At 45.4% G+C, this 24,938-nt stretch overlaps 1 protein-coding gene across 1 annotated transcript in view; it reads left to right on the plus strand.

Annotated features, from left to right (window-relative positions):
* The window catches only part of FAM171A1 (family with sequence similarity 171 member A1), a 124,963-nt gene extending 101,652 nt beyond the window's left edge, over window positions 1–23,311 (plus strand). The window contains exons 6-8 of the mRNA XM_044914997.1: window positions 17,173–17,289; window positions 20,103–20,217; window positions 20,845–23,311. Of these exons, the coding sequence (XP_044770932.1) occupies window positions 17,173–17,289; window positions 20,103–20,217; window positions 20,845–22,546 (1,934 nt within the window). The 3' untranslated portion in view covers window positions 22,547–23,311. The remainder of the gene's footprint in view (window positions 1–17,172; window positions 17,290–20,102; window positions 20,218–20,844) is intronic.
* Window positions 23,312–24,938: the final 1,627 nt, after the last annotated feature.

Genomic DNA, 24,938 nt, shown 5'->3' on the forward strand with positions numbered 1-24,938 from the left:
TTTTTTTACTATTTTTTTCTTTATTATTAAGGTTCTTATTTTGTTATATTTAATCAATAATATCATTATTTAAGTAGAAATTAAGTTATCTTGGTTAAATAAAAAGTTCCAAATATTATCAGATCAGGAAAAAAGTAGGAACACATCTTAAGCATGAAACACTACTTACTAATTAATAGCTATTTATGATTAATTCAAACACAATAAATAATCACCTCAAACCATTTTAACACTTTAAATGATGTGCTTTTAAGGTAAATCAAAGTAATTTTAGTTCCAAACTGTTTAACAGCCAGATACAGCAATCTGTGAATCCATTAAGAATTTTTCACCTAAATCAGGGTCGGCAAACTACAGCAAAGCTAAGAATGGTATTTACATTTTTAAATGATTGAAGAAAGAATCAGAAGAAGAGTATCTCATGGCACATGAAAATTATATGAAATTCAAATGTAAGCATCGCTAAGTAAAATTTTATTGGATGCTATGGACTGAACGTTTGTATCCCCCTCCCCAAAGTTCCTGTGTTGAAATCCTCACCCCCATGTGTGTGGAGGTGGGGCCTCTGGGAGGTGATCAGGTCATGAAGGTGGAGCCCTCAGGAATGGGACTAGTGCCCTTGTCAAAAAGAGACCTCAGAGAGCTCCCTCACCCCTTCCACCATGTGAGGACACAGCGAGAAGATGCCATCTGTGAACTAGGAAGTGGGATTTCATGAGACACTGATTCTGACGGCACCTTGATCTTGCACTTCCCAGCCTCCAGAGCTGTGAGCAATGAATATCTGTAATTCATAAGCCACCTCGTATGTTATTATTTTTTTATAGCAACCCAAAGGGACTAAGACGCTGGAACACAACCATACCCATTTATGTATGGTCTGCGTGAGTGCTATCTCATTACACCCGCCGGGTTGAGTGGTTGAGACAGAGACCAGATATCCCCACAAACTGAAAATACTGTCTGACCTCATACAGAAAAATGTGATCCTTGATCTAAAAGGCATTGAGAGGGAAGCTCTTACCATTCTAGTATTAGAATGTAGATTCTAGGGACGCCTGGGTGGCTCAGTCGGTTAAGCATCTGACTTCGGTTCAGGTCACGATCCCAGGGTGCTGGGGTCGAGCCCCGTGTTGGGCTTCCTGCTCAGCAGGGAGCCTGCTTGTCCCTCTGCCCACCCCCCTGCTTGTGCATGCTCTCTCTCTGACAAATAAATAAGTAAAATCTTAAAAAAAAAAAGAATGTAGATTCTACGCTCATGGTCTGCAGGGCCGAAGTGGGGGCGCCTGGTGCAGCCACATCCGTACTTCCTGCCATCCGGGTAGCCCTCCAGCATTTTGCCAGGAGTGAGCATTGATGCTCAAGTGATAACACCTTTGTTAAAGGGCAAGACTTCAAACTCCGTAAAGAAAGATGGAATCGCTTTTAGTCCCATGGGACTTTTATTTGCAAAATAAATCCACATTTTGACACTAACTCGAATACCACAGTCCGTGACTGCCAGATAACTGAAAGTTTACTCTTAGGAGAGGGACCTCGAGGTGCTCCTTTTCAGACACCATTAGACTGGAGTCAGTATTTGATGCTGCCATTTATCACTCTTGTCATCGTCGTCGTCTTCTTCTTCTTCTTTCTTCTTTCTCCTCTTTCTCCTTCTTCTCCTCCTCCCCCTCCTCCCCCTCCTCCTCCTCTTCTTCATGGCTACAGTTGTCCTTTTTCTTTCCTTTTGGAAGAAGCGAGACATTTTCCATTATACAAATTAGCATCTCCATCCTTCAACCCACATGTTCATCGGAGGATGACCTAATAGATCAGCACTGTCTTAGAGCGTAAGTAAAGTTGGATTTTGTTTAGTATGTTACAGCAGTTTGCGTTGGCTCATTGTTTTGTGCACTCTCCATAAAACGGATTTCTTTAAGAAGTGCAGCTTGCCTATACTAGAGTTCAGACCTTTGCTGCATTTACGGGCAGCCCCGAAGCCGTCGTGTTAAGATGCTGCTTGATTGGTGCTGCAAGGGAGGACTCTGTGTAGTGAGCACAAGTCTTTCTTTTGAGGAATTAGAGGTTTTCTTGAACTTATGATCGTCTCGTGGTGCTTTTTTGCAAATTAGAACAATGCCAGTGTCTGTGTCGTGGGGGGGGAAGGCTATTGTGGACATACACACATTCTCATCAATCATGTGCGGGGGTGCAGTTTGTCCTTTGAAGGAAGTGGTTTTCCTCCCCGGGTCGGGCACATGAAGTTTCGTTGGTCATGGTGACTGCATCCTAGCTGAGGCTTTCTGGGCGGTAGGAGAGGCTTCTGTCAGCTTGCTTTTACAGCATTTGCTCTCTCACCTAGAACTGGGACCGCAGATGGCTGTCCGATGTTCCGGGTTGTCACACTGTGATCTGACTTATTGCCCTGGGGAATGGTCACTTCTGAACATGCAAACCAGGTTAGTGGTTGGGATTTAAAGTGACCCGGTGACATTGGCCAAGAAATCAACCTTTCGGTTTCTGGATGCGATGAGTTTCTGCGGTTTAATGATCACTTGGGTTACTGGATTTGAATACTCTTCATTCTAACAAGATGACAGAAATAAAAGCATCTTCTAAGTGGAGCTACATTGTAGAATCCAGTTTTAACTGCCTTCCCAAAACACAGCCTGCAGAGTGTGTGTGGGTTGCTATAGAAATGGCAGTTACTGAACCACCTCTTATCATGCATGTATGGTGCATATGTAGCAGGCGCTCAGGATCCCCACTCATAGCTGGCCTGGAGGGGATTGGTCTCCGCTTCAGATGGTGAACATTACTGCTGATGCTGTGCTCTTTGAATTAGTCCATTTAGGTAAGTCACAGCCAGCCTGCCCTGGAAGGTGGAGCTTGATTTAAAATATAGATCTGGATGTTTTTTCCATTCCATTGTTTTTTTGGCGGGGGAGGAAAGGATGGGAGTTCTTATAGCACCAAATTATGTTTGGAACTGGCAAAAAATGAACATAACATCCCTGCCTTATCTTTTTCTCTCTCTGTCCTGAGCCACACGTCAGGAGGGAAGGTGACATATTGAATACCAAGATGTAGAGATTGAATTACAAGGATGAACTATATTACACGGGCTGGGCAAAAGTTAGAACAAAAGAAAGGAGTTCATGTTTCTAGCAATTAAGTGCATATTTACATGTGTGATACTAATTTTAGAACCGTGTTTTTTCCAAAAAGAACAGACTCCATAGTTAAGAGTACTACAAAGAAAGAAGCAGACTCACCTAATCTTAAGTGTGATGTCAGTAGATCCTTAAGAAAGATATGAAATAGGTCTTCTCCCAGGGAAGGCTATTTCTTAGAAACAAAGAAAGAACTCTCAGGAAAGGAATCTCCACTTTCCCCAGACGTTAAAATTGCCTACAAAGGTGAATTCAGGCTTCTGTTGGGTATTTCGGAGAAACCAAGGTAATTTACCTGCAAAGAAAGCCGACTGAAATGATGTAAAGGACAGAAAGGAACACAAGGGAGGGACAGGACGTCATTGGGGTACGATGGCTTGAACTCTAGCTGACCAGAAATCTCGGCTGCCATGTGGCCAACAAACCGGTGTGGTTTCGAGACACAGATTGGCATCTTTTTGCCACGACAGGCCATGAGCATCAGCACTGTGATGACGCGCTGCCCCTGTGGTCCAAGGGGAGTGCGCTCGGGCCGAGGAGCCCGTGCGCCGCCCATGGGGAGAACGGATGCACAGTCATCTCAGAACATGGACATTTGTTTTTCAATTGTTGCCTAGCAACTAAAAAAAACATTCTTGTGATATCAATCCATTCCTAGGAATCGTTAAGCCTTTTGTGTTTGTAGCCACCGCCTCCCCACCCCCAGCCCTGAAATGAGACTTTTCAGAGAATAATGAATTGCCATCACATGAGCTACGTTGTAGTTGTGATTCAGGGCCATTTTTGTTTTGAAACCTTATTCTTACAGACTTCATCTTCCCATAGTGTCACTTTATACAGAAGTAGAACTTCCTGTGCTTGAGTTTAACCGAAACAGTTTTTGGCAAGCTTTACAAATGACTGTTGCCCACTTTGTGGCCTTGGACTGAGATCAGCATGTTCCTCCTGAAATGAAATGTGTCTTACTGTCAACTCTTAATTCCCACTTACAGAATATTCACATTGTGGATTTTCTGTGGCAAATTTGTAGCCTCCTGCTGGCTTCCCCGTCACCTGGAAGCCTCCAAGCCCCCTTGCGTTGCCGCTGCCCCTCGGCCTGCCTTTTAAGCATTGCGTCTAGCGTTGCTCGTTCTAATGTCAGCCTGGGTGAAAAATAGGAAGGTTGGAGCTGCCATAATTTACTTTAAAACCAAACAGTTTTAAAATGGGTTCTGTCTTCAGTTCTCTCCATTGAAATGGATAATTAAAGGGAAAGGTATTTTTTGATAGAATTTGCACTGATAGTACAGTGTTTAGCAGTCTATAGAATATAGGCAGCATGAAGCCCAGCAATTGAGGCAGCTTGGACTTGGAAACTGGCTCCTCCTACTAACCAACTAGGTTACTAGTTGTGTGATGTTGAGCAAGTCCCTTAACCTCCCTGGGCCATAAAATGGGAACGGTGCCTTGCCCTCGATAAAGAGCTCTGTGCATGTTAGCCATCATTGTTATAATCATCACTGCTATTGAGCCCATATTCAGCTTCTGCAGTTTGGGTGAAACATGATATAAGAAAGAAGGACAAGAACAGCGAAGTCCTAGTGTCTTTAAATTTAGTATCCATTCTCAGCTAAGGCTGTCGTGTATTTGGTAAGCCCCAGGTATCCAATCTGATCAGCTGGTACCCTTGTTTCATATTTATATGAGCTGTTCCGTGTTTTGAATGTCCTTGCTGTTTCCCTATTTCCAAATAACTCTTACAGTTCAGAATAGGTTTTGATTTGAGCAAAGCAGGCAAATAAGTCCCCTGGTGTGCCGAGCAAGTGTTTGCCCAGGGAGAGAGCCCGGCCGGGTGCCGGGCGTCCGAACTTCAGCCCAGCCCTGCTCTTCCTTCTCACAACTCTGCACCTTGATCTTTATAGCAATCTGTGTTACTGTCCTCACCGCAACATGTGAGGACCCTGAGGAGGAAGACTTGGGATGGAGGAAGATCCAAGGTCTAGGCTTTCCTGAGTCAGATTCCAAGTTTTTCAAACTGGAACCTGTTGGCCCAGAGAGCGTCTTTGGTGTATGGGAATTGTCCACAAGGATTTTAAAATCTGAGGGTTGGGTTCTGATACTAATCTTGTAAAATTTAACATGAAGAATATTCTGCATCATCAGGATTCGATACAGAATGTAAAGCCGTCAGATACTCTCATTGCCTGGATATACACTTATTAGTAGACTAGTGGATAGAATAGAATCACAGAGAGAGAACTGAACTGGGGTAGCTGCCATTCATCAGGGACCCCCCCACCATATTAAGGAATGTAAGGTCAAAGTCCGTGGAAAGAGGAAAATTTCTTGGCAAGTTCAGCCAGAAAAAGGTGGCAGGAGAATCGAGTCACAGGCACACCAAGCCCAAAAGAAGCTTCACCCTACATCTCTGTCATATTTATACAAGTAACAAGTGCCCTAGAGGCATCGGGTACTACATTATGTTGCTGTTTTTTAAATTTAATTTTATTTTGAAATTTTATAGCCCGTGTCTGTTTCTTTTTTAAACTTGTTTTGGTTTCAGACTTTTGTATGAGCTACACTCTTCTATATTAGGATATATTTAACACATAATGACTTTTTAAATAAGTTGAACACATTGCATAAGAATTTTGTTTCCCTTCTAAATTAATTTTGTACATTAATCAAGTCTGGAAATCATCAGAAGGAAAGACAGTCCTGGCCTGATGTCTATTTTTGGCAAAGCTTCATCAACATTCCTGATTTAATCTTGGAAATATATGCACTACTGAGAAAATCTTTCAGATAGGTCGTTTTATCTTCTGAACTTTTTAAGATTTATTTATTTATTTGAGAGAGAGAGAGCACAAGTGGGAGGGACAGAAAAAGAGGGAGAGAGAATCCCAAACGGATACCACTCTGAGCGCAGAGCCCGACTCAGGGCTCGATCCCACGACCCTGAGATCATGACCTGAGCTGAAACCAAGAGTCGGACACTTAACCGACTGTGCCATCCAGGTGCCCCCATTTTGTCTCTTGGAATAAAGTTCTCCCTCTTAGAGACTCTGCCCCTTGGGCAGTACCAACCTTAGACTGAGCAAGAGGGAGAGCTGCTCTGACCCTCTGCTTTAGAAGACCTCACTCTGACCCTCCTCCAGCTGTGCCCTCTCCACATGGGATGAGACATCCACTGACCCAAAGGGATGTGGCCACCTACAATCTGAGACCCCTTTCTAGAATACCCTTCTGGTACCCTAGAATCCAGGGTTCCCTGCCCACACAGGCCTAACCTGGCTTCCAGGTGCTCTACCCCAAGTCCTTTTCCCAGGGGGAAGACCCCCCCACCCCTATACGCATGCCATGTGCATACCATCAGGCCAGAGGAGTGGCCAAGGAGTGGGTACTGGCTGGGTCTTGAGCTTGGACATGGAGTAGGGATCCACATCCATGTGCACGAGGCAAATATAGGTCTCAGACCAACTCTCCTGTTACCGTTTGTTCCAGCATGTACTCTGAAACACCGAAGAATTCTACATCCAATCTTAGACTTTAGGTTCTGTAAAGTTATGGTTGAAAGGTAGGACGCTTTTATTTAACAACACGATCACTTGCTTTGTAACTTTTAAATACTTAGATATGTTGTAATGGACGTCCATTTATACTCTCGTCTTGAGTTCTGCGAATGTTAGGCGTGAGCCCGTGCCTGGGCAAATCACTCCCTTCTCTGAGCCTCATGTTGGTAGCCTCCAAAATGAGGTAGAGAATGCCTGCCTTTCAAGGTTGTAGAAGGACTAGAAAGAGACAAGGTCCATGAAGCACCTAGCACACAACCAGGGATACATGATGTTTTGACTATGTTGGTTCTTTTTGCCCCTTACCTGGAGTCACTCCTTTAAAATTAAGTGTTTATGTGTATGCATGCATGTACAGAACACACACACCGAGCAAACCCAGCCTACGGAGAATGCACTCCGTTCGAGGGGTCTATAGAAGCACTGTTGCTTGCTCTGCAGTATGACCCATAGACGCAGCTGTACATGGCTGCCCCAGACATTTCAAATGTGCGGTTCGAAATGTGCCTACATCGAAGGAGAAGAAAAATAGGATCATTTGGGGAAAGGTGTTTTTTTTTTTTCTTTCCTACTCACTCTTTGCTGAGCTTATCCATTAGCAAAGCAGGTATTGCTATAAACCAAAATTTTTCATCACTATTCTCCAAGCAGCCCTGGAGGTGCGGAGCTACCGTCTTTCTTAATCAGAAAGAAGCCAGAACTCAGCACACACACACAGCATGCCAGGGAGTGCAGGAGAGATGCAAAACATGATTTCCTTTGGACTCCAGATCCTTTCCTTTCCTAGTGGACCAGATTTCTGTGCATTCCTGCTCCTATGCCAAGACTTGATGCGGCTTAATAGAATGATGGGCTGAATCTGGGAATGCAAAACACCCCATTCCCAGGTGTGTTTGATTTGGCCCATACAGTTGGTTTGGGGGCAGTTGTTTGTTTGCTGTGTTTTAATTTACTGCCAACATTTAAAAATTAAAGATTTCCCATGGAATTCTTTTCTTGGCTTCTCTTTTCTGAAAATCAAACAGTTCGTTCATTTCAGCAAATATTTATTTTTTTTAAAGATTTTATTTATTTATTTGACAGAGAGAGAGACAGCGAGAGAGGGAGCACAAGCAGGGGGAGTGGGAGAGGGAAAAGCAGGCTTCCCGCGGAGCAGGGAGCCCGATGCGGAGCTCAATCCCAGGACCCTGGGATCATGACCTGAGCTGAAGGCAGACACTTAACGACTGAGCCACCCAGGCGCCACTCAGCAAATATTTATTGAACAGCTTATTTGTGCCATACTTTCTCTGCTCTGGCTCTTGGGATAAAGCAATGACAAAACAAGGCAAGGAAGGCCCCTGTGATTATGAAGCTTTTGTTCTAAATGAGGGAGACAGTGAGCCAGCTTGCTTCATAGGACCTAAGTACCGTAAGGCTGTTAGGTAGAGTGATGTCAGAGAGAATGATCGGCTGGCCAGAGCCTTTGGTGAAGTCACATTAGAGCTGAGATCCTGTAGACACCTGGGAGCCTAACAGGAATATCTTGAGGGCAGAACATTCTGGGCAGAAAACAGCCAACGCAAAGGGCTTAAGGTTGGGATCCATATGGTCACATCCAGTGGCAGCCACCGGTTCCACGAGTGTCACTGCCCCGTCCAGCAAGCGCACGAGCGCATCCGTAGGCATTTGGATTTGCCAACTCCTGGCTGGTAGTCTGACGAGTGACTAGGTTATTTTTTTAATATAGTAGAAATATTTCTGAAGTTGCTTCAAGCACTAGCTGCCCAGCCGATGCACCATGGCAGCGCTGTGGGAAACAGAAGTGCCAGTAATTTAGAGCTTTGCTACTCAAAGTGTGGTCCACAGCTGGGGAGCCTGTTAGAACCTCAGACCCACTGAATCAGAACCTGCATTTTAGCAAGATCTCCATGGTAACAGGCTCTTTAGCAAGCACGGTTTGGACCATCTTTCCACATCTGTACAGATGTTTGTAAACTTCTCTGTTATGCTCTCCTTCATTGTGAGTGAGCTTTCTAATGCTGGGGATTAGTGGCTGTGCGTCCCACAGTCCTGGTCCACTCCCTCCACCCAGTCTCTTCTGACATATAATTGCAAGATGGATATTGGATGTAGTGGGTAACGAACAAAATTTCTCTCCACATGGGCGTAATTAGCCTGTACTCTGATACAGAATATCAGAAAGGAAATAGCTACTTTCTAGAAATATACATATATCTATTATAAATCCAAAATTCTCTCATTAAATTTTATTAATGCTGTTATGTATCCTAATGCTTTTGGATATTTTAAGGCATATGCTTTCTATAACTTTGCCAGAATCTTTATGGTTTCCTATTACTCTTTTCTAAACCTTGGTTCAGTAAGGCTTCTGATAGCTCAGCTAAAGCTTAAAGGAAAAAAGAAGAGTCACTTGCTTAGATTAAAGTTATTTTTAAGAATCTACTTCTCAAAAATTACCCTAAAAATACCCAGGGAACATGGTGTAGCTGAATACAGATTCATTTCTTGTTTTAATATCTAATAATTCAACCTATCTCTGATTTTATGCTTCAGACGGAAGGTCGTTGGTTGTAGGGAGTTGCCCTTAATTTTATTCTTACTTAAATCAGTCCTGAAATGTACTTGCCCAAAGCCCAAGGACTCCAACCATCTGTACAAAACTTTTTACTCTTCGGTTTGATTGCTTTCAACAAGAATGGTTGGATAATTGACACGAGGTAAATACTTTGCTATGTAATTAACAAGAAATGCTTCCCCCCTCACAGATCTCATGCAAAAATAATCCCAGAGAAGGAAACATAGCTACTCAAAGGCATGGACTTGACTTTGGGGAAAAACAAGGCCATGCCACAGTATCATCAAAGTAGAAATTGTCGCACGTTCTGATTTTAGTGAGGGATCCTGGCACAATTTTGTTAGAGCATGCAGTAAAATAGACTTCGACCTTGCTTCTTCTGTGTGCACAGCTGGTAGAAAAGCATAGAAGAGGTTATAGCCCTCGAGACTGCAGATGAAAGCCCTGTAAAGTAAGTCAGTCATATCTAGATTCTAGAGAAATCCAGCGTATCCGGGGATCAGGAGAGACTCTGATTAAAACTAGCGATGAGAAGCAGCGGCAGAAGCACTTGCTAGGGATCTAAGAGGGGCCTACTTCTTAAGAAATTGTTCTCAAAAAAAAAAAATAAAGAGGAAGAAAGAAGATTGTGCTCAGAAGAGCCAGTGCCCACACCATGCAAATTATTGAGCAAGAGTCACCAGAGCTGGAAAGAGGAGATGGTTACTGGCCATGGCCAGCAGCTGAGAGGCAAGACCATGTGTTCCTACCAGCAAGTTTACAGCTGCCTCACGCATGTATGTTTCCCACCTCTCACCATAAATGTTCCCAAATATCTCACAGTGAAAACGCAGGTGTAGGAGTAGAAATAGCTATATTTCACAGTGTGGCTGTTCAGTACTCACCCTTTGACTGGTAGAACTTCTTGGAGGTGGGTTTTCTGAGTGGCCGTGGAATATCCTCATGAGTCCCAGCTTCTAGACCTAGTAGAATTCACCCCAGTCTCTTTCAAGAGAAATGGATGAATTCGAATGTGTTAGCTGCAGGAAGGCGAACATCCAACTAGCAGTACCTAAGTGATGAGGCGTTTATTGTTTCCCTGACAAAAGCCATGTGAAACAGCTCCAGGATTGTCGCGGGGCCCTACAGGTCCTCTGCTGTGCCCTCCTCAGCATGCCCACAGTTCACATAGCTAGAAAGTGGCAGAGCTGGAAACTCACTTGCAGGATTATCTTATGCTGGGGAAGCCATCCATGCAGTCAGCCGGCTCTTTATACTGCTGGGCTCGTATCTCCCATGTTGGGAGATCCGACGTGGTGTCATACCTCACTGCAAATACAGTGGCTTGTGTCCTTGTGCATTGCCTAATGCACAACGTGTCAGCTTCAGCTTGTAATTAGTTAAAGTGTGGGTTGTCATTCACAGTTTCCTTTTCAAAATCAGTAGTGCTCCTAGTATCAGGGTTTTCTCTGCTTGTTACCAAATGTCGCGATGAGTTAGCGTGGCTGCTACCATAGGGGCTTCCAGGCAGAGGAAATACAGCAGGCAAGAAAAGCAAAGTAAATATGAACCCTACAGGGCGTATTCAAGTTAGACCTGTGTTTTGAGCCCTTTTACCTATTTTAGAGTTTTGATAGCCATTTGTTACATTTTTTAACTCACTTTGCTTTATATTTTGCCAATAAAGGCTGATTTCATGACTGCTTGGCCACATAGCAAGAAGGCAGCCCTCTTGGTGATTGCTAAGAGAGCCCGTCACATCTTACAGGCGAGAGGAAGGCATGTCTTTCTCTGCCTGTCAATTACTGGGTGTAATAATCTTTGTGGTTAAGCATAGCTTCCAAATTAAGAACTCATGGTGCTTTATGCACAACGAACCTTGCCAGCTGAATACATAACTAATTCATTTTCAAAAGATTAGGACGACTTTTCCACAAAGTATGTATTCTTGAAAATATCTCTCAGTCTTTCTACTGGGTAAGGTTTAACTCTAGAAAATGATAATCCAGACAAAAACTGATCTGAGGGTGTAATGTGGAAGGAAAGAAATACTGAACTTGGATTCAGAACACCACTTTGGATAACTGGTTTTGTTCCCCAGTCCCTCACACTGCCAGTAGACATTACTCAGGACACAGTTTTAAGAAGGTGGGTCATCTAGTTCCTGGTGGCAGACTGCAGTGCGAGGGGGGGGGGGAGAAAACCAGGCATGGCGCGGGGTAAAAGCAGAGCGGGTAACAAGAACACTGGTAGCACCATAGAAGAAGGGAGGGGAGAAGGAAGCAGGGGAGAGAGGGAGGGAAGGAGCAAGGGTATGGGAGGTTATAGCAAATGTAGGAGCAAACAGCTCCATTCCTCAGTAGGGACCTAAGGGCATCAGTATTTTAGAACCTAGCATTGTAGTTAATCATGATGATGGCCCTGAGTCATCCTGAAAAATCAAAACTATATTCAATTTTATAAGGCAGCAGTAAATGACACTTTTTGGAATTTTTGTTAGAACTTCCATTTCACATTTTGGCAAATAAAACGCAAGCTGTATAGAAGAAGAGCTTCCAGGCCATGTTGAGGAGATGTCCTGGGGCTGCCATGGTGGGCAGGTTAGGGGGAGGAAGGGTGTTCTCTTCATCTTCACATAGAGAAGCTTATCCTACATCTTTTTTTTATATATGAATTTCTGTTTAAGATTTCATCCAAGGGAGGGGCGCCTGGGTGGCTCAGTCGTTAGACGTCTGCCTTCGGCTCAGGTCATGATCCCGGGGTCCTGGGATCGAGCCCCGCATCGGGCTCCCTGCTCAGCGGGAAGTCTGCTTCTCCCTCTCCCACTCCCCCTGCTTGTGTTCCCTCTCTCGCTGTGTCTCTGTCTCTCTGTCAAATAAATAAATTAAAAAAAAAAAAAAGGACATGAGGGGCTTCTCCGTATCTGGACCACAAAGGAGACCAGCTTCACAGGGACAGCCTGTCACACAGGTATACTGACCGGGGAGTGTGCGGCGGCTGCCCCGTCAGGAGGCAGGTGGGCAGAGTGGAGGAGAACGAGCAGCTGGAGCTTTTGTCTGTCCACACAGCAGGAGCAACCCAGGGCCATCCCGGTTCTGTCTGAGCGGTGCCTGAGGCGCCCCCCATTCCCCCGCATGAGAGGAACCCCCCACTCCTGGCAGACTGGTCACAGGTACTGTGCTCATGTAGCCTTTATTGCACAGAATAGACTTCCCAGAGGTGTGTTTGCTCTGCTGGCAGGATCACCAGCGAAGCTTCGCGTCACTCGTTCCCTAACGGGGAGCACAGGAATCTCTTAATGTGTGCTGGCTCCTCAGGCAGGGGAGTCGCCCTCATCCGGCGGCATGAGGATCTCACTAACGAGAAGCATATGTTCTAGCACACAATTCATTAATTCTCGTATTCCCCGTAGCTCATTTCTTCCCACAAAACACGGAAAGCTTGGAAATGGCGTTTGCCAGTAACAGCATGACTGTTGAATCCCGAGATAGTGTCCCCCTTTATTCACTGAAGACGTGTGCGCTTTGCAGAAAACCTAGGCCAAAATAAATCCCTCTTTCCCAGCTGGCTTTGTTCCCTTCAGTTTGAATTTTAACCACACTTCTGGAAGGATGTCTTTCCTGACAGCCACACCCAGCTTTTCACAGGAGGTCATCTGATAGTTTTGGGGGTGCACGTCGAGCCTTCTCTCATTCTCGAGTACTATTGAGCTCCTACGCCAGGTTATATTTCTTGATGCTGGGAAGAAGACAAAAGGAATATAGGACCCGGGCCCCAACTCACGGAGCCTGCAGTCGGAGAGAGGAAGCAAGATGCGGGCCAAGTGGTTAGCAATGGAAGCAACATATATTTTGGAAAAGTGATGCATTGACACACACCCCAGGGGTGCCGAGACGTGGGAAGATCCTTGAGTTCTGGAAGCACTTGAGCTAAACACGTGACACGACTGGCATCTTGAAAGATGGGGAGGTTTCTGGAAGAGAGAAAAACGATGGGAGATTAGAGCAGCAATGGTGGCAAAGCTGTGGACTTAAGTCAGGTGTACACTGTGTGAGCTGATGTTTGAGGAGCACAGGGTCTGGGCGGGGGTGATGCTAGAGGGGCAGGTGGGGAGAAGAGCTCTCAGCACGCCCTGCCTCCACCTACCGGGCCCGGTGGCCTCCCTTTTGTTACCTTAGTTTCAGGTGTACAATATAGTGATTCAGCACTTCCATACAACACTCGGTGGTCATCGTGAGACGTGTGTTCTTCATTCCCTTCATCTGTCTCGCCCCTCCCCCATGCCCCCCCCCCCCCCCCGTAACCAGCACTGTGTTCTCTATAGTTAAGAGTCTCTTTCTTGGTTTGTGTCTCTTCTTTTTTTTTCCTTTGCTCATTTGTTTTGTTTCTTAAATTCCACGTAGGAGTGAAATCAAATGGAATGTGTCTTTCTCTGACCTATTTCGCTCAGCATCATACTCTCTAGCTCCGTCCATGTTGTTGTAAATGGCAAGATTTCATTCTTTTTGTGGCTGAGTGATATTCAGTTGTATATATACCACATCTGCTTTATCCATTCATCTATCGATGGACATTTGGGCTGTTTCCATGATTTGGCTATTGTAAATAATGCTGCAATAAACAGGGGTGCATGTATCCCTTTGAATTAGTGTTTTCCTATTTTGGGGGTAAATACCCAGTAGTGCAATTACTGGATCATAGAGTAGTTCTATTTTTAGCTTTTTGAAGAACCTCCATACCATTTTTTAATGGCGTTGGAAGCCCTTCCCAGCCTCTTCCCCACGCAGACAGTAAACTCCTTTCCAGCCCATCCCTCCCGCCCCACCCTGCCTCCATCCCATCCCCGGGCATCTTCCAAGCTACACTTTCCTTGCCTTCCAGCACACTGCTTCCTTCTCCTCTTCCTCTTGGTGTCCTCCCTACCCCCCACCCCACCCCCAGCTGACAGTGCTGCCGGTTCTTCAAAACTTACATCATCCAGAAGCCTCTGCCTTCCCTGCGCTCCCAGGGCAGGAGCACAAAGCAGTGGCGTGTTCTCCAGTCACTGGCCTTTCTGGCTCCTGCCAGCACCACCGCCCAGCTGGGGCCCTCCAGACTGGACTGGGGAACTTGTTAGCTGGGGAGTGGGGGGGGGCTCCATTCACCAGGCTTGCCCCCAGTTTAGCTGGGAGATATTTTAGAGATGTTTTTCCAGTTGATGTGCTTGTGTTGTAGAAGGCAGAGACAACTTAGCAGTCTTGTTAGGTTTGAATGAGCAGCAGTTGGGACCCATGAGCTTCAGATCTTTCTGTCTGGGTGCCTTCAGCCTCACGGGATATCCACTCCATATGCAGAGCCTTGACTCAAGAATCCAGCCTGGGGAAAACTGCAAACCAAAGAGTGCACGCCACCTCCTGGCCAAGGTGAAGATCCTGTGTGTCAGAGAGCGCCAGGGGGAGAGGGGTGGGGTATGGAAGTCGAGCACGGAACAGCATGGCATCCCCAAGTGGAAAACTGGAAACGGTCGCCAAAGGTCGGCTCCCTACCTTCGGGGAAGCTATCTTCCCAAACACGGAAAGCCTTAAGCTGCAGGTGTCAAAGGTCCCGCGTTTCCATTTCCTCAGGAGCACTTGTTAAAAAAACAAAATGCAGTGGAGTAAATTTGAAGATCTAATTGGCTTTATTAAATGATTCATGAATTGGGCAATATCCCATGTAGCAAGTAGAGGGGAGGAGCTCCGCTGAGCTAAACAAGAGAAAGGTTTTTAAAGGCAGAGAGAGGGCATAAATAAAAGAAGGAAGGACTTTATTAGCAAGGAATTCACTGTTGAGGCAAGGTTTCCATCCTATGGGGAGTGGAAGGGGTCTATCAGGAAGTTCCCTAGTATTTACCAGGAAATTCTGTGCTGCCTGGTTAAAGGTTACATCCCTGCGGCATTGAAACTGCAGTTAGGTTAGGTACTAAGTCTTGGTTTAACTAAGTCTTGGGGCCTTAACTCAAGTGATGCCACTGTGGGCTGTGGTTTTGTTTTTTAACACTCCGTAGAACTACATGATGCTCTGAGTAGCCAAATCATCTCTGGGTTGGTTTTCTTCAGCAAATGAATCTGAATTGGGCATCCTTGTTCTCCTACTCATTTGAGAAACTTTCCAGTTTGTATTCTTGTCTGACGTGAATAGAAATCCTCTCCTGCCACGAAACCTGTTGCATGGGAAGGTCCGACGATGCACAGCGCTTGCTGACGCCTAGCCTCTCCCACCTTCCTCCTTTGTTTAACTGCTGTGTGAGCAGAAGGGCTGCTGAGCAAGATTGGGGGCTTTGCCACGGGCACCTTTCCACTCACTGCATTTGAATGTTGCTATGGCAACTGACAGGCCTTAGAAGCAGCACCAAGTATCGTTTCTTTCTTGCGGGGAGAACAGTCCCTGTTGCCACCTCAGGGATGGGTGTGCATAGGAAAGGCAAGGACCGGAGGGGAGAATGGCTGGTGCACATTTGGTGCATTTAGGCCTCGGGGGGACACTTGCACACATGGCCATTTCAGGTAGTGGGACATTATTGGAGCAGGCTCAATGGAGGAGCACCCTGGGCATTGAGGCAGGGCAGGAGCCCGGCTAAGTGAGGCCTCCACATCGGTAGGCTGGGGTGGGTGTGCGGGGACGGCTGGAGGGCCTGGCCAGCACTCTCCCTTGCCTTCTGCTGCCCGCCACCATCATGGGCCTCAAAGCAAGGTTCTCTACCAGTGAGTAACAGCCAAACGTCCTTGGGCGTTGGGTCTGTGTCCCGAAAAATTAAAAGGTGCAAAAGTCACCAAATGTTGGGAAGGTTTATAGGAAATGCAGCAGGGTAGATCAGAAGAACTGGCCCTGGCCCTGAGGATGGACAGACAGACAGACGTGGGTCAGCTTCTGCTCTGCTCTGTACCCCTGAGGGGTCTTAGAAGAGGTCTGTACCTCTCCAGTCTCCAGTGTCCTCATCCAAAAAGAGAAAATAAGTCTTATTCTATAGAGTTGCTGTGAGATTATAGACAATGCATATAAAATACATCTGCTGTGACCAGCCTGTACATAGTAGGTGCTCATTAATGTTAAATACTAATTAATAACTGAAAGCACAGACATGGACATATCCAGTGTTTCCCAGTACCAGAATCAACTGGAAGCTTTTTAAAATACTCACCTACGGGGTGCCTGGGTGGCTCAGTTGGTTGAGGGTCCGACCCTTGGTTTTGGCTCAGGTCATGATCTCAGGGTGCTGAGATTGAGTCCTGCATTGGGCTCCACACTCAGTGGGGAGTCTGCTTGGGATTCTCTCCCTCTTTCCCCCCACCCCCGCACATATACACACTCTCTCTCTCTCTGTCTCTCAAAATAAATAAATAAATAAATCTTTAAAAAATAAAAAATAAAATACGCACCTCTCAATCAGGTTTACTGGGTTAGAATTTGCAAAAATAAGACCAAGAACTCTCTCTTTATTTTTTTAAACTTCCATAAGTAATTCCAATGTAACCAGTGTATGATTTTGGACAGGAAATTTGCTTATTTTCTTGAGAATGAAGAGTATAAACAATACTGGATTCCCCCCTCCTTTTTTTTTCCACTCCCACCAACCCTTGTCTTGCAACCTTTATTCTACTAACCTCCAAAGCTTTCTGGTAGAATTATCTGTGTTTGAAAGCAAAGATGTTTGAGAAAGTGGTTGAAAGTAATATTTAATCAGAAAGGCAAGGAAAAACTAAAGTATCCATCTTCCCTGAAAGAAGCTGAAAAGAATCCACGGAAAGCTTATGCTGTCCCTTCATGACATTTGGACCATGTTGGCTACATGATGGGTCACAAACATGACATTTAAGGTGACTGGTGTGATATGTGTAAGCCTGAAATAGGAGTTCAGCGTGTGTATAGCTGAAGTTTTTTCTACATCCCACAGGAACGTGGCTGAAGAGTGGTCTAGGCCTTGTGCACCAGGAAGGTAGCCAGCGGACGTGGACGTACATTGCCCCTCAGTTGGGGTACTGGGTGGCGGCCATGTCTCCTCCCAACCCAGGTAACACAAAGCCAACACCCGCGATGGTGGGCGGTGATTTCTTTGAGGGTTCAGGCTAAGTATGCTTTTGAAAATTACTTTAGCAGGGAGATCACATCTTACTCAGAAACGGTGGAGAAGGGCACCTGGTTGGCTCAGTCAGTGGAGCCTGTGACTCTTGATTTCAGGATCATGAGTTCGAGCCCCACATTGGGTGGAGAGATGAGTTTTAAAAAACGGTTGAAAGTCTGAAAATCAAATGACGAAACGAAGGTATTTTGTGGGGGTTGGAGTTCTGGTTGTGACTCTCCCATCTAGGGTAAGAAAAATGCACAGAACATACTCCTGTCTCTTGTCTCTGTTTTGCTCAGACAGCTGCCATAGGGAATTCCTAATCTAAAGCCCATAGAGGCAGTTCAGACCTCCTCCCTAATTCCAGAAACAGCTGTGGCCTGTAGTAAGAGAAATATGGGGGAAGGGCACTCCTCAGAGCTGCTAGCAGACAATCCCCATTGGAGCCTTCTTGGGGCAAAAAGCTTGATTTGGCATTTCCTAAAGGCTTAAAAACAGACCAGTTGCTTTGTGTCTAGAACAGTAGTCATCTCCATTTAGCATATGCGAATTAATTCATATTTTTTAAAGCATGACTAAAAAAAATGTTTTTGACCTATACGCCCTAAGTTATCCCAATGACTATTCCAGAATTGTTTCTTAAAATAATCATCTTCGGAGAATTCTTTCCAATGATGGCTTCTGTTCCTCAAAATGCCTTTAGAATCTGTATCACTTAGACTGCCTTCCTTAGTGAAACATTTCATTGGTGGCAGATCTTTATGCTCAGAGGGTCCCTTTGATTTTTCTTAGACATATCTAAGAGTCATGCACAGCCAAATCTGGTGAATGAAGTAGGTAATTGAGCTAGGTCAAAATGTGCTATGATTAAAACCTGTCTCTCGTCATGAAGGAGTCCAAAATATTTTAGCAGTGGAATTATCACTGGAATGAACACTCAGACTCCCAAAGTAACTAACTTGACGGAGGTGTTGAGACATTGGTCCCATTCACTTTCTGTTCCCATACTGAGAAAATGTACATTTCACATCTGTGTCTTGAGAATCTGTGTTTCCCTTTGTGATAGTGTTCTTGTAGCAGTAGAGGTGTGAGCCAGATACAGAAATGCCCCAGTCTCCAAATCTGAAATATCTAGAATATGACTAAGAGGAAGGAAGGAAAGAAAATAAATACCTGAAGTCCCCAAGCAGAGGCCACAAAGCCCATGCATTACAGTTAACTTTCATTTGAGATAGATTTCCAACCACCGTGGCTCTCAGTTTACCCATCACGCCACAGAATAATAGATATTCTGTAAAAAGGGCAGAAAGAACTTCTTGCTGTTAGGTCCACCAACCTTTCCTAGCAGCGAAGGAAGAGACAAAAATCTGTAAAATTTAAGTACGGCTGTGAATTTTCTAGAGATTTCCATTGGCAAAAGTTAAGATAACATTTTAAGTACTTAAATGATTGAGCTTGAGTTCCTTGGAAATGATTTTTATGTGTCCCCCGGCTTTTTTGGTGGCTCCTGCCAAAGGCATCGCCCATGTCTCTGGGGGTCGTGTCTGGGTAAAAAATCATTTCTCTGAATGATTAAAGCAGCATATAGTTGTCAATTATTTTTCTAACTTTTGTACATATTAACTCCATTCACCCCATTGAAGTGAATTATGTTTGGGAGAGAATGGTGGTACCTTTTGAACTTAAGTAATGTCACTATTTTCAAAAACTAGTACACCTCCTTAGGTTTATCTAGCTCTTAAGGGGTCTCCTTGCAAAGATTTTTTGAAGAAATCTATCCCTTAAAATATCAAGAATCAATAAGTAAATGGGTGTTTCTGGTGCATAGTGATCATAACCATGCCAATCGGACATAATGAAAAACCACATTCCTTCCTTCCCATCTATTGGCTCACTACTGGGATGCCTGGACACCAATGTGTCCCCCAATATTATAATTTGGGGAGGTTTTCATTGTCGCTTTCAATCTGTTATCAGTGCCATTAAGGTGGATTCTTACTGCTATTGAACAATATCTTTATTGTTAAACTCCCTCTTGGGATTCTTTACAGTGTAAATTAAGAAGAAAATATGTTTATCTCTGGGACCTTGTCTGTAAGTTCTGAAGAGTTCTGTGGCCAGCATCAGGTTAGCCATTTTGAAAAGGCACTGTAGAGGAAGATTTTATTTTTTAAAAAACGGAAGACATTTTAGAAACACTTGACAACCCATAAGCAGCTGTGGATTTTTTTTTTTTAAGTCATAGCCGATTCATTTCCGATCTTGCAACTGATTCATTGAGGCAAAGGGCCCTCCATGCAGTAATAATTATCCAGGGAAAGTGAGAATAAAATCTTGCGATTTTTTTTTTCCCCTCCTGCAGTACGAGATCCCCAGATAAGCCATCTCTCTAAGAGTCCCACTCATTATGTCATCATGCATCCTTTTGCTTTCCCTGAAAGATCACGTCTTTAGAATGCTGAGCCTGCTACCGAATGTGGCTGTCTTCCAGGCTAAGGAGGGACCCTTGACCCTGCATTTAGCACTTGACTATACAGACCACTCCTGGCCACAGCTGCTCCAGGGACGGTGGTGGTAATCCCTTTCCATTGAGTGAAATTCCGGTGATCTGTAAGTGCATCATCTAAAGGGTGTTTGCATCTGGCCCCTGCTGCACACCCCAGCCGGGAAGAGTAAGGAAAACATAGGCTCTCGGTTCTGTGTGTCCTTCTTCTCCTTTCAAGGTGTTCTCCAATCTAAAATGCCCTTTTCTGACCTTCTAGGTCCCGTTGTCACACAGGACATAACCACGTATCACACGGTGTTTCTTTTGGCCATTTTAGGAGGAATGGCTTTCATACTTTTGGTTCTGCTGTGTCTCCTTTTATATTATTGCAGGTAAAGTTTTTACCTTTTTGGCAATATCTTTTTTAATTTGGAATTTCTTGGGCAAGCATTGATTTTGAGGTCTTTTTTTTTTTTTTTCTTTTTCTGAATCAAGGTCCTTTTTTTTTCCCTCATGAAAAACTGCTGAAGAACTGAACATTTGTCCTTAAAGTTGTGAACAAATGAACATGATGTGGGGGGCATGCTGTTTATAAGTTTGCTCAGAAGGGAAGTTGTTTTATTTTATTTTATTTTTTTTTAAGTTTGACAGTTGTCATGATTCGTTCAGAATATTCCTAACCCCTGATTAAGAGATGAGATTCTCAAGGACAAAGCAGAACTAAAATTCCTATTTTGATGCCTCGGCTCTTCCATTTTGTGAGAATGTTTGTTGTCGACTCTTGGGGGACTGCTCTTGAATGAATAACTTGGTTAAACGTATAAAAGCCTGCAGGTGAAATCTGCAGATTGTGCTGTTCTGAATCAAAATAAGGCTGAGGGTGTGGGGTGAGAAGGCTTCTGGCTGTTGGTTAGTTGTCTTGTTTCTTCCTGTGGAAATGGAGAATTGGGATTTCACGGGGAACTTTACTGCTACGAGAATCTTTAACCTCTGGGTTTGGATTTTATCTTTGATCGTAGGCGGAAATGCTTGAAACCTCGTCAGCACCATAGAAAACTGCAACTTCCGGCAGCCCTGGAGAGTTCCAAACGGGATCAGTCGACTTCCATGTCTCACATCAACTTGCTCTTTTCTCGTCGGGAGTCAGAATTTCCTGGCCCCCTCTCTGTCACCAGCCATGGCCGCCCGGATGCCCCAGGGCCCAAGGAACTGATGAGCGGGGTCCATTTAGAAATGATGTCTTCCAACGGAGAAGTGGACATGCACACCCCCATGCTAAAGCTCTCCTACAGTACCTCGCAGGAATTCAGCTCTCGGGAGGAACTTCTCTCTCACAAGGAAGAGGATAAAAGCCAAATCTCCTTTGATAACCTGACACCAAGTGGGACGTTGGGAAAAGAGTACCACAAGTCTGTTGAGATTTTCCCCTTGAAGTCCAGGAAACCTCTGGAAAGAGAAGGCTGTGAGTCCCCGGGCAACAGCGAGTATAGGAGGGGCTACAATGCCATGCTCTCCCAGCCTTTGTTTGAAAAGCAAGACAGAGACAGTCAGGCCTCTGTGAACCATATCCCCACAGGAAGCAAGCTCACCATTCAGGAACACATGTACCCCGCGCCCTCATCTTCCGAAAAGGACCAGCTGCTAGACCGCCGGCCTACGGAGTATATGATGTCGCGGTCAGTAGACCACCTGGAGAGACCCACATCCTTTCCACGGCCCGGCCAGTTGATCTGTTGTAGTTCCGTGGACCAGGTCAATGACAGCGTTTACAGAAAGGTATTACCTGCCTTGGTCATCCCCGCTCATTATATGAAACTCCCGGGGGACCATTCCTACGTGGGCCAGCCCCTGGTCGTTCCAGCCGACCAGCAGCTGGAGATCGGAAGACTGCAGGCAGAGCTCTCCAGTCCCCATGCAGGCATCTTCCCGCACCCCTCCTCCCAGATCCAAGCGCAGCCCCTGTCATGCCAGGCAACCTCCCAGCAGCACTTGCAGGACACGGGCGCCCGGGAGTGGACGCCGCAAGGTGCGTCCATGTCAGAGTCTCTCTCCATCCCGGCATCCCTGAACGATGCGGCCTTGGCTCAGATGAACAGCGAGGTCCAGCTCCTGACCGAAAAGGCGCTGATGGAACTTGGGGGTGGGAAGCCGCTCCCACACCCCCGGGCGTGGTTCGTCTCCCTGGACGGCAGGTCCAACGCGCACGTTAGACATTCGTACATTGATCTCCAAAGAGCTGGGAGGAACGGAAGTAACGACGCCAGCTTGGATTCTGGCGTGGATATGAATGAACCAAAATCTGCCCGGAAGGGAAGAGGAGACCCCTTGTCCCTTGCGCAGAGCCACCCGGCTGCCCAGGAGCATCCGCAGAAAGAGCCGAGGGCGGCGGACAGCACCTCCTACACGCAGCTCGTGTACCTGGACGACATGGACCAAAGCGGCAGCGAGGGCGGCACCACCGTGTGCACCCCCGAGGACAGCACCCTGCGGTGCTTGCTGGATGGCTCCGGCCGGAGGAGCGGCGGCCAGCTGCCCAGCCTGCAGGAGGAGACGGCCAAACGAACTTCGGACGTGCCCCCGGAGCCGCTCGCCAGCCCCGAACAGAGAAGATCTGCTCAGGAGGACGACGAAGAGGAAGATGAGGAGGACCAAGGAGAAGACAAGAAGAGCCCCTGGCAGAAACGGGAGGAGAGACCCCTGATGGCGTTTAACATTAAATGAGCGATCACAGAGCCACCCGGCCGTGGAATATAATGCAGTTGCCAAAAATCCTTTCTTCCGGAAGCAGTTTACCTGTTCGGGGAAGACATTGAACAGCGGCGTCCGTGGGAGCAGACTCTCGCTGCGTCACGGTTCACTGTGTAAATGTCAGAAAAGAATCAAAGTTATGACAGAATAAAGGATGATGTTCCCGGATGCCTCGCCTCCAGGGAGATGGCTGAATGTGGTGTCCGGACGTCACTCCGCATCTTGGACACAGAAACCACAAGTGATGTTGCTAAGGTTCTGCTGATCACCTCAGTTGTCCCTCAGATTCTGGGAACGGATGAAACTCTTGTCACATTGCTTGAATCCATTTTATCACGATAATGCACCTGTGAAGTTATTATTGAGATATTAGCTTAGCACTTAGTGTCTCGAGGTATGCATTATCTCAAAGGAAAGCTATGCATCGCTGCTTCGTGCTCTTACTTTGCTTAGGTTTTTTGCGTTGGTTAGGTTTCGTTTCGGGTTTGCTTTAAAAAAAAAACACACACAAACACACACAATTTGGTTGTAAAGATTTCCTTCTTTCTTTTTCATCTGTTTTGCTTCTCGGTGGTTTATTTCGGTGTCTCCTTCCGGGAACTCCCGAGTGTGTCACCTCTTAACATCCAAGCCTTTTAAATGAAATCGTACTGAAGTTTTTGTCAGCTGAGAGCCCTTCAATTCTGGTCCCGTTAACTCCAAGTGCCTTTTTTACAGTGACAACAACAGTCCCTCACCTTTCTTCTTCTTCTTCTTCTTTTTTTTTTCTTTCTTAACTCCTTTAATTGAACTGCCTGGATTTTATAAAGTTATTAAGTGATACCCCTTTTCTTTAAACTGCATGCTGCCAAGTGCCCGTTTGTGCTCCCAATTCTCATTTCAACGCAGTGTTCTCTCTAGTTCCCATGTGTGACGTGGATTCTGTTGAGCTAAGGTAGACTAGAGGACACTTTAGAGATCGCCTTCCCTCCTCTATCCCTTCGGCCACCAGCCACCATTATGGTTTCATTGGCTGTCTGTATATACGGTTATGTATTAACTCGGGAATCCTATGGGCTGATCTTGCTCACCCAGACATGGAGTATGGACTGAGCAAGTGAATGTGACTATTAAAGAAATTGTATGTACTACCCAAAAGTGCCAGAATGACTCTTCTGTGCATTCTCCTTACAGAGCTGCTTGGTTATCCAAAAATGAAAATTCAAAATAAATGCTGAAAAAAAACCCAACTATCCTGTCGTCCTTTTCATTCATTCTGAGCCATTATTTGTTGTTTCGGAGTTGCTATTAAGAATTTGCTCTTGGGGCACCTGGGTGGCTCAGTCGTTAAGTGTCTGCCTTTGGCTCAGGTCATGATCCCAGGGTCCTGGGATTGAGCCCCGCATCAGGCTCCCTGCTCCACGGGAAGCCTGCTTATCCCTCTCCCACTCCCCTGCTTGTGTTCCCTCTCTCACTGTGTCTCTCTCTGTCAAATAAATAAAATCTTAAAAAAAAAAAAGAAGAAGAATTTGCTCTTGGGGCGCCTGGGTTAAGCATCTACCTTTGGCTCAGGTCATGATCTCAGTGTTCTGGGATTGAGCCCCACAATGGGCTCCCTGCTCAGCAGGAAGCCTGCTTCTCCCTTTGCCCCTGCTCGTGTTCTCTCGCTCTCTCTCAAATAAATAAATAAAATATTTTTTTTAAAAAAGAATTTGCTCTTCATTCCCCGGCAGTCTGAAATGCTGGTTGTTGAACTTCTATTCAGAGACTCCAGAATAGACACATAGGAATTTACATTGCAGTTAAAATCCACCTTGTGTTTATTTAGTTTTATTCAAGAACATAAGGTAACTTTTTGTTGTGTTTCAGGTACGGAGAAATGTCTACACTTTACAAAAAACTGATGTTTTCTATCGTGATCAATATTGATCCACTTGGAATAACTTCAACAGTTTTCATTAAAATGACCAGAACCATCCCAGATGGGTGAAACTATTAAGTCAAAATCATTAATGGAGACATCAGAGCATAGAACACAGTAAGCTAACTATGTGTACAGTGACAACTTCATTACAAAATCTTTACTCATGAATTCCATGTGGACAGAAAGCCAATTAAGTTGATTTTTATTACTTTAATTCTCAAAGGTTGATGTATTTTGCTTTTCAGGGGGAAAACATTTGAGATTCCGGGACAGTGCTGGGGCATCTAAATGGATGGGAGTCTTTGGTTTAACAAGTAAGGGACTTTTGGGGGGTGAACATTCTCACCAATAGGTGGCAGGTGAGCCCATGCAGACTTCACTCACAAAGACTACTTGTCACTTCCCAAGAAAAAGTGGCCTCTCCAAGAATACCCAGGGCCAGACATAGATGATTGGGAAAAT

This window comes from Neomonachus schauinslandi, chromosome 5 (assembly GCF_002201575.2).
Source record: "Neomonachus schauinslandi chromosome 5, ASM220157v2, whole genome shotgun sequence".
NCBI lineage: Eukaryota > Metazoa > Chordata > Mammalia > Carnivora > Phocidae > Neomonachus > Neomonachus schauinslandi.